General features: G+C 34.6%; 1 protein-coding gene across 1 annotated transcript; it reads right to left on the bottom strand.

Annotated features, from left to right (window-relative positions):
* Positions 1-274: 274 nt before the first annotated feature.
* On the bottom strand, positions 275-9282 carry LOC107133935 (olfactory receptor 10A5). Its single transcript, XM_015476084.2, has 2 exons — positions 9101-9282; positions 275-1408 (listed from the first exon to the last, which is right to left on the bottom strand). Exon 2 carries the CDS (start codon positions 1308-1310, stop codon positions 345-347), a length of 966 nt encoding a protein of 321 aa, XP_015331570.1. The 5' UTR covers positions 1311-1408; positions 9101-9282; the 3' UTR covers positions 275-344.
* Positions 9283-10503: the final 1221 nt, after the last annotated feature.

Here is a 10503-nt window from a genome sequence, read left to right as displayed (position 1 = left end):
GTATCCATGTTTGAAAGTTACTAGCAGTTTCATACTATCCAAAATGTATGTTACACAGGAATATGAATATCTGAAAATACTTGGCCACACAAGTGTTGAAAGACCAACACCACCAATAAGAAAAAAAAAAAAACAGTTGATAATGGGTAGGCAGAGAAGCTTTTGCAGGTGGCAATAAGACATCTAAAATACTTCTGTATTCCTTCCTCTTTACTGAGCTATCCAAAAGCCATTTCAGGAATTGAATTTCATTCCAATGGACATGTAAAAAGTGGCAGAAAGGAAACTCAAATGTGAGACTGATTGTGCTCCATTTAATGAACTTTACTCTTATATCATAATGTCTATAGGATGTGGCTTCTGAGAGCTAGGGCCTTGTGGAAGGTCCTGGTCAGGGCATTTTTCACCTCATTATTTCTCAGGCTGTAGATGATGGGGTTCAACATGGGAGTCACAACAGTGTAGGACAATGATAACAATTTCTTGCTCTCAGGAGAATTATTTGATTTGGGCCGGAAGTAGGTGAGGCTTGAAGATACATAGAAAAGGGAGACAACAAGGAGGTGGGAGGAGCAGGTAGAGAACGCTTTGTGCTTCCCTTTAGCTGATGGAATCTTGAGGATGGCAGCAGCAATGCGAGTGTAGGAACATAAGATCAGCAAGCAGGGAATCATGACGACCAGGATGGTCCCCACAATGGCATAGATCTCAAACTGTGCTGTGTCTGCACAGACCAGCCTCAGCACAGGTGGGCTGTCACAGAAGAAGTGGTTCACCTTGTTGGTGGCACAGAATGGAAAGCTGAAGAGCCACGTGGTCTGGACGGTAGCCACAGGAAAGCCTGGAAACCAGGAGGCAGCAGCCAGTTTGGCACGTGTCCTTTGGTTCATGAGGATTGGGTAGTGCAAGGGACTGCAGATGGCTACATAGCGATCATATGCCATGGTGGCCAGGAGGAAGCATTCAGCCACCCCAAAGAAGAAGAAGAAATACATCTGAGCGGCACAGCCAGTGAAGGAGATGGTTGTGTCCTGGGCAATGAGGGTCCCCAGCATTTTGGGCACAATGACTAGGTTGAAGCCAATCTCCAAGAAGGACAAGTTTCTGAGGAAAAAGTACATGGGACTGTGCAGCATGGGGTCAGCCAAGGTCACCAGAATGATGAGGCTGTTTCCCATGAGAGTGACCAAGTAGATGGTTAGAAATGTCAGGAAGAGCAGTGACTGTATTTCGGTAGGTAGGGAAGAGAAGCTCAGGAGGATAAACTCACTTACTCTTGTCCAGTTTTCTGCCATCATGGATGTAGGCATAAATTCCCAGTGTGGTCACGAAGAGAAATTGTTGATTGGGAGATTCTGCATTTGTTTTTCAAATTCCCCCTTAGTTTCAGGAAAAGGAAGATCAGGTTCTGTTGGAAGAGGAAGGGTAATTGCTAAGAATAAAGACACTAAGCTTAAGAAGGACCTATATCAGTTTCTGAAAGAATTGATATGTTCCTATTTGTACATTAACATATTTAGAAAGGTCAAGCGATGTCAGACTCATGAATCTCTGAAGGAGACACCAAGGAATACATTTTAGGAGACAATGGTGTTCCTTAAAACTTCTAAACTTTTGAGAAACCTATCCAATGTTCATGATCTCACTGAAGAACATATAAATGTGAAATTATAAAATCTCTAGAAATGTAATTACAATGGAAAGTAAGGCAAGTAATTATTTTTCTAGTCTTAATAAATCTTTCTTGCCCGGGTAGAATTTGAGAGGTAAGTTAAAGGCTAACATGTATTGACAACAGATTACATGTATATCTTTTTCTTGTTATTACTCTATTCTTTACATGAAAACATTATCTCAGAGAAGTTAAGAAACAGCAATTAGATGGCAGATCTTGAATCCAACCCACATCCAAATTTTGAATTCCAAATATCTTTTGATTTCTACTAAATTCTGTTTTGCTTTGTTGGATTCTTATACCTTGATCTGAGGACTAAATGCTTGAGATCTAGGGAAATAAATGGAATTTTCTGAAAAATCACAGTGAAGACAGAGGGAAAGAAAATCAAGAGGACCAACATCATTAACATTAAGATTCAAATTTTAAGTTGAGTATCAAGAATCTCCTCTTATTATCTTGGTAATCTAAAATTTAAAAAGTCTAATAGAGAAATAGTGGGATAAAGTTGGCAAATGAAATTGGTTCACAGTCTGGGATAAATGAAAAAGGAATTAGGGTGAGGGAACTATCATAAGAAACACTCAAAGTTTAATAAATAAAAACATTATTAGAAACAGTAGAAAACAGAAGTGACACAAAGTGAAAAACAAATAAGGATCTGGTCAGTGTTTTGGATATTTTCCATCAATATGCTTTTATTCCATGCTAAAGAATTTGGACTTTATTCTCTAGAGAACAAAATTAGCCCAGATATTCAAAACAGTGGAATCATATTTTCAAATATACCATGAAGAAAGATCACTCTGGCATTGTTGTGAAATTATGTGGTAGAGTATGGAAGTAAGGAGGGATAAAAAGTTGTATGCCTGGGGTCAAGGACAGCAGGTGAAATGTGCATCATTGCTATTAGTTTTCAATAATAATTTATTTTCAAGCAGCACATAATCTTAACAAAGAGAGGCTAAATATTATTCAATGACTAATTTGTATTTCAAGGTTATATTCAAAATTCTAAACCATTTGAATCTAATATTTCTTTGAAAGACATGATGTCTACAGTTTGTTTCCCATCGTCAGAAACACTAAATATTTTTTTAGAAATACTAAATATGATTTAAAAGATAATAAAAGGATCATTGATGCAGCAGAGACTCTCAACTAGAAACTCTCTTATAATGCTGAAAGACAAGCTAGTTCTGTCTTTCAGATTAAGTAAACAGAAGTCATGTGGGATATGAAGGCACAACATTTCACATTAATGAGATAAATCCAAGACATCATAGCGGTTGTTATCCTTCCCGAAAGAGTCTGGAAGAAACTAGATAGGCATCAAATTGTCTCTATTACTTACTTTTAATAAATCTCATAAAATGTTAAATACTGAATGAGTAGCCCTGAAAATTAATCTTAAGCTCAAAAAAGAGCACCAAAGGGGAAAATCATGATTACAGAATTAAAAGGCTGTGGGTCACAGTGATAAAGACTTAAAAAAAACTGAATTAGCAGATTAAGGTGCAAGTTTGAGAAATTATAGCAAATTATGAAAAGATTAAAATTATGAGAAATTATGAAGTAAAATAAAGGAAATGAAAAATCTACCTAATAGGCAAACCTAAATAATAGAACAAAGAAAAGGGCAAGAAAACATTTGAAGAAGTAACAGGGGAAGAAAAAAAATCTCTGAGCTAAGGGAAGACCTGACTTGTTGAACTGAGAAAATCCCTAAGTAAAAAACAATAAATTATAAAATATTCCTAGAACACATGACTTTATGTTAGTGGAATTTTCTTTTAATTTTGGAAATAGTGAAAAATTCTGCTTAGTAACCAGACTGGAAAAATGATTTAAATATCCCAAAGAAGATTAAAAAAAAAAAGTCCCTATAATTCACAACTGAGCCCCCACCCCCACCCCCACCCCAAAAAAAGAAAGAAAAGAAAAAGGTTCACCATCATTCCCCTTTAATGAAATGCATATATACACATCAATATCACAATGATATATCACTATACATATATTCGAATGGGTAAAACAAAATAGCAACAGCATTAAGTGCTGGGAAGATATGAGCAACTGGATCATTCATACATTGCAGTTAGAAGTGTATATGGTTACAACCACTCTAGAAAACTTTTGCAGTTCTTTAAGGATCATATTCACATTAATAAATTATAAAAATACAAAGGGAATATTTTTGTGGTAAAATAAAAGATCCAACCTGGGGGGAAAAGAGCTGCACCCTGAATCTGTCCTGAGCTGAGAGTTATATTCAATTTTCAATAAACAGATAGTCCTAGGGTTATTTAAACTTCTTCTAAATGAAGAGACCAATGTTTATTTTGTAATTATGATAATAACAAATACTTTAATTCAAAATTTGAAAAACACATGTAAAAATCTCCTTGGGTCAATCTTCCTAATTAATATAGATGTAAAATTTTGAAAAAAATTCATTTACTTATCTCAATCCAATCTATATTTTAATAACACATTATGCTAAGGTAGAATTTGTTTCAAGGATAAAAATGTAGTTCAAAATTCAGTAATCCTCAAGTGGAATTTATCCCACCAAAATTTATCCCACCAAAAATTCAATTAAAAAAGTTATCCTCAGTAGGTAAATGTTGTGTTACATAGGAAAATATGTAACACAACATTTATCTGATTTAAAAAATATATCAAATAAATTTACAGTCAACCAGTTAAGACAATTTCCTTAAGACAACCTGAATATCTATATAGAAATAATAGCCAACATTATACTTATAAGTAAAACATTAGAACAGAAGTTCTTATGTTTGGGCGGCTCATGTAATCTTTCGAGAAGCTGACAAAAACTATGGAAATTCTCTCCTTTGAAAGTTTTATGTATCTTTATATCTATCTACACATCCATACCTATATTGAATCCCTACATAAAAATACTTCACTTTGGGGTGGAAATTCAGATCTTTTTAAGCCCCTGGTTAAACCCACATTGGAGTTTAGAGTTATAAAATACTCTGGGAAATTGGGGAAACACAATAAGACAAGGAAACTAGATAAAGCAGAAATATTGGGAAGGAAAAATAATTTTTTTCATTTCAAAAAGATGAAAAGCTAGTAATATTAAGAAGTTCAATGCATTGTCCAGTTACAGAAGAGGTGTATTAAACAAGTAGTTTTCCTATATTCATGAAAAAAAAAAACTAGTTAGAAAAATAGTTTTGCTGTATTGGTATCTCACAAAATAGAATAAGCATGTCCAAAACTGACATGTTCTTATGGAATGTAGTACGCATTCATGTTAGAAGAATGTCTTGGATTGAACACAATATGCAATTGAGTTTCATTTTGTGTTTATTAAATATTACTAAAAATTGATAAGTATTTTAGTATTTTTCCAAAATCACTAAGGAAAGTATAGAAGAAGTATATGCATACAAAGATGTTAAGCCATTTTATAATATAACTTCATGGTATTTAATTATCTTTCTCATATTATCAAAAATTTTTATGTCTATGCTTTTTTCTTGTGCTTTAGGGAGACAATTTATATACAGTGATGCCCCAAAGCAGGGTATATATAAAAGGAATTCAAGAAGCAGCTAAAGGGCAACATGAGAGGAAAATAAATATTCCAATATTATCTTAATATGCCAAAATGTATTCAATATGAATAATGATTTTAATATAAGTGAATGTATAGTTGAATTTGAAGAAAATTTATTTTATTTAAATATTTAAAATTACTTTCTAATGTTAGCTTCAGCATTGCAAAGTTCTTTCTCAGCTTTTACTCTAAAGCAGAATCCATAAAAAAAAGATTAATTGATTTGATTATATAAAAGTTAAATAAATTTGAGAATTAAAACCTAAAATAGAAATTAAAGTGTAAACTACAAATGGAAATAATACCTGCAAGTTAATATCAAAAGATTCTTATAAATTACCCAAGAGAAAATTAAGTAAAGTTATAATCATTCAGTTCATAAGTCGAAATCAAATGGCTAAAAGGTATTTTTAAAAATTTAAAATTGTCAGAAAGCAACCATAATTTTTTAAAAGGAGGTTATTTTTTCCTCTAAATTTAAAGACATGATTATACATATTTTGAGTTAAAGTGAAAGAACATAACTATTTAAACACTGTAGTTCCAAATAATAGGTGGATTTCACAGTATATTGCCAGAGACTCTTTGAACTAGCAATCCTCACATCTATAATTTTAGATTAAGATTATGTGCAAATTTTAGCTACCAGAATGCTCCTCTCTGTTTATTCGTAAGAAAGTAATTGAAGTGAATATATAATAAAGGACAACATAAACATGTAGCAGATTGGTTAAATAAATTGTGTTATATCTGTACTATGAAATAACATACAATTTTTTTTTTTCTTTTCAGTACCCGGGAATGAACCCAGGGGTGCTTAACCCATGAGTCACATCCCCAAACCTTTTTTTTGTTTTTAATTTTGAGACAGTGTTTTTCTAAGTTGCTTAGAGCCTCCCTAAGTTCTCAGGCTGGCCTTGAACTTATGATCATCCTGCCTCAGACTCCCAAATTGCTGAGATTACAGGCATGCACCACCACATCTAGCACTGTACATTAATGTAAAAGTATGCTGTGGAAGAATATTAAATGCTATGAGAAAAGATCTTGTATGTTTGGCTAAACTGATAAAATATGCTACAAAATAGTATGGCTAATGTAAATATTTGTTGTAAAATTTTTATATATCTATATACACATATGTGTACATATATTTTATATATATGTATATGTATACATACATACATGTTTTATACACACACAGACGCACAGCCTATAGTTTTATTCCTTTGTTAACATCTTAGTGGTGCAATTACAAGTGTTTTATTTTTTTTCTTTGTATTTTATATTATTTGCATTATGCACAGTGGAAATACATTGGTTTTTATTTAGGAGAAAAATACTTGTATATTTTTAAAAATAAAATACTGAAAACACAAAATAACCTACAAACAAAAGGGAAAAATAAATGACAAATTTCAGAAAACATTTGTAGTTGTGGAAACAAATAATAAAATGTGATTTTTCTACTTCATATATAAGCCATTGATATCATTTTTAAATAGATATAATCTGCCCAAAAGAAAAACAGCCAGAGGATAGAACAATTTAATTCCCAAAGAAATCTAATAGCTAGTAAGCATGTGAAAATTATTTTGCTACTGATAACAATAAAATTAATTAAACATAGAGATTAAATATCTTTATCAAATTTGAAATATTTAAAAAGATAATATTCACTGCACATAAGGGATGGTGTAGTAGACAATATCTTATTTTGCTTAAGGCTGTGTAAATGAGTATAACTTCTTTGAAAATCAGTTTCTCACAACATATGAAGATAATTTAAAATTCCTACATTTTCTGAAAGAACCCCTTCGAATAAAGGAGGTACAGGCAATGATTTTTTGTGTAAGTTTCCATGCTGACTATTACAGTGATAAAGTGAAAATAATAATCAATACAGATCAATGCATGGTTCAATTATGAAGCAAGTATTCAACAAAATGCTCCCACATCATTAATCTTTGATAAATATTTAATGTTGTTGCATAGTAACTGCCATATAATACTTAATGAAAAACAAAACATAACACTGCTCACTGTGATACATTTTCAATTTTTAAAATAGATGCTATATAGAAAGACTGAAAGGATATATGCAAAAATTAAAAGTGATTTAATTCAAATGGTAAAAAGAGGGGATTTATTTTCTTATTTTTTTCTGGATTTCTCCATTGTCTAGAATAAGCTGTATTTGTTATATGTTAGCAATAAAAACATTCACATGAAAATGATGATCATATCAAATAAGGCTGGCAGGATTTACTATGTAATAGATTTATGCTTTGTGCTTTACATTTATTGCCTCATTTCCTTCTTGCAATTCTATGATTTAAGTGCCATTGTATATATATACATACATACATAATACCCTCCCCGTATTAAAAATGAATAAACTGAAATTTAGAGTCAATATGGAACTTCACAGTTAAGAAAATTTTCAATAGTTTTGAAAATTGGGTTTCAAATGATCATAAGTTATGTCTCAAGTGTCATTTTGCGTCCATATCATATCTCCTTTCTCTACCATAATGTTGAGTTTCTTACTCTTTATTGAACATACCAATTCAGTTCTGTTTCTATGCCTTTCCATGTGACATCACTTCTGCCTTCCCACACCCTACCTGACTCAAAACTTAGCTCTATCATGTGATGCTTCCAGATAAGATTAGTCTTCTTCTCTATTTTCCTATATCCTTTAAGATATTTTAATTATTCAGGTATTATAATATTTGCTTCCATCTGTAGACCGCATTAGAATATTAATTGTCTTTGTTATCTCTTTTATGTGAAGTAGCCCAGTGTCTGTCTAGAATAATCTATTTATATGTGTTTTGGGACAACTAATTAGATGAATAAATATATGAATTCGACAAAGTTCATTCTTAATGGAGTTTTCTTTCCTCACTAGAGTTCTTATTTTCTCAGTGTCTGCCCTTCCTTTATCAGAACTCTACTTTCACTAGAAGAAGCCCCATTTCATGACAGATGTTGTGTATGGTGCTAGTGAAGAAGATTTGGGAAGGAGAGAGGAGCAGAGATAAAAGGGATGGCTAGGTTTCTCTTTGGACTCCTGGAAACTACTGGGGGAAAAGAGCTGCACCCTGTCTGTGTTGTGGGAGATATTACAGAAGCCACTATTCCACAGCTGGCCCACAGCCTCCTTGCCAGGCCGTCCAGAACTTCCCTGGGAGCATCCATTGCTAATCATTTCTCTGACTGTCCCAGGAATAGGAGCCCATTCTTCTAAGACTTCTATACCCATAGAATTTCCCTAAAGAAGTGGCATGTCGGGCTGGGGATGTGGCTCAAGCGGTAGCGCGCTCGCCTGGCATGCGTGCGGCCCGGGTTCGATCCTCAGCACCACATACAAACAAAGATGTTGTGCCCGCCGATAACTAAAAAAATAAATAAATAAATATTTAAAAAAAAAAAAAGAAGTGGCATGTCCTAATATCCTCTTCCTCATGAATGTTCCACCAAGGCAAATCTTCCCCAAGTTAATCAGTGGAAAATGGAGATCTGGAGGAAGTGTATGTCCTATTGAGGCTGCAGGGCCTGGACACTTCCTGACCCAGAAAAAGATATGAGAGAACTGGAAAAAAATCCTGGGTAATATCAATTTTCTTGTGGCCTCAGGTCCTATCTTATGACGTAGAAAGGGGAAACTGAGGTCCAAGAAAGAAAGGAACTGATGAGATCTTTCCAGTGTGGACATAGGAATAGAATTAGGTGTCCCACCCAAACCTGCCCAAACCTTGCCCTGTTGAACAAATGAACCTCTAGATGGGTCACTGCTTGTTTTGGCCTTTTATAGAGAGACTTACCTGTATCCAATAGGGACATCTTCCTTCATGGGCTTTGCCTGACATTCATCTAAGAGCTCTATAACTGTTTCTTCTAGAAAATCCAGAGGAGGAAACAAGCAAATCTTACTTCTTGTCCTCACTGAGACATTAAAGGCTGTAGCCACAGCCAGTCCACTGCGGCCTTCTGTGTCAGATGTAAGTGAGCACACTGTGGGCTGGCCTTGCTCCCAGTCCTGACTTTAGGAAAACTATTCCCAGCTGTGCCTCTTTTGTCTTTGAGGCTAGTGGAATGGCTGGAATTTGTATTTTCCCTAGGTGTTATCAGGCTCACCAGAGCGCCTCTTCCTTCCCTTCCCCAATGGGGACCTGACCTTTTTTTAATCTATTGTCCTTTGAGAACATGATGAATTTTAGAGCCAACTAGGAAAAATTCAAGAAAGGCAAACTAAACTCTAGGTAAAGGGAAGTAGTTTTGTGTAGAGAAAATGCAGCAGTTTGAAGTCAGAGTAACCTAAATTTAATCCCAGCTCTGGAACACTCTGGCTTTGGTACTCAGCAAGGTGATTAAATCTTGGGGCTTCAAGTTTCCATATTGCCTAGTTAAAGATAAAAATACTTATTTTATAGGGTTGATATTATGATGAAATTAAATAACTTGTATTTATAAAACCTATCACACAGATACTAATTATTCATTCACTCAATAAACATTCATTGAGTGTCTTCTAGATATCAGTGTTCTTCTGTGAAAGGCGAGTGACTCACCCAAGATGGAGATTCAACCAAGAGATTTATTGGTGGGCTGCCTACAGGGGAAGGAGAGGCAGAGAACAGAGAGAGGAGAGGAGGAGGGCAGAGAGAAAGAGAAAGAGAGGAGAGAAAGAAGAGGAAGACGGCAGAGGGCAGAGAGCATCTGCTTACAAGCTTCTGCTTAAGAAGGGTTGAGTAGGGGACATGGCAGGTTCTGATTGGCAGGGTGACTCAGGAACAGTGAGAGGACACTGTATCCTGTGGGGATTGGTTGAAAAAACCTTCGAATTTGGTGCCCTTCAGAGAGGAGGGGGAGGGGTAAGGAATTCTGTGATGTTCTCCCAAGAGGGAAACTTAACTTCAGCAGAGAGTCTCCACACACCCAATTCTAGGCATTAGATTGTGTAAGTAAAGGAAACAAACTAACAAAGAAGCAAATAGATATTGTCCCTGCCTTCATAAAGCTTATATTTTAACAGAGTAGTCAGGTCAAGAGCCTACGACCAAGGGGCTCTTATTAAATGTAGTTGTGATACAGCCGGTTATCTGAGACAAGTCCTGCTTTCTCACATGTTGAATTCTGAATATTAGAGAAGCACTCAGAGGCAAGCATTATTAAAGCAGGGTTTATTTAAAAAGGGGTGAGTGGACTTCTCAGGGGAGGTATCTTG

The sequence above is a fragment of the Marmota marmota genome, unplaced genomic scaffold, assembly GCF_001458135.2.
Source record: "Marmota marmota marmota unplaced genomic scaffold, marMar, whole genome shotgun sequence".
In the NCBI taxonomy this organism is placed as follows: domain Eukaryota; kingdom Metazoa; phylum Chordata; class Mammalia; order Rodentia; family Sciuridae; genus Marmota; species Marmota marmota.
This window is presented reverse-complemented; position numbering and strand designations above follow the sequence as displayed.

Excerpts from the sequence above, each read along its gene's own strand:
- LOC107133935 (XM_015476084.2), bottom strand. The coding sequence starts at position 1,310 with ATGCCTACATCCATGATGGCAGAAAACTGGACAAGAGTAAGTGAGTTT.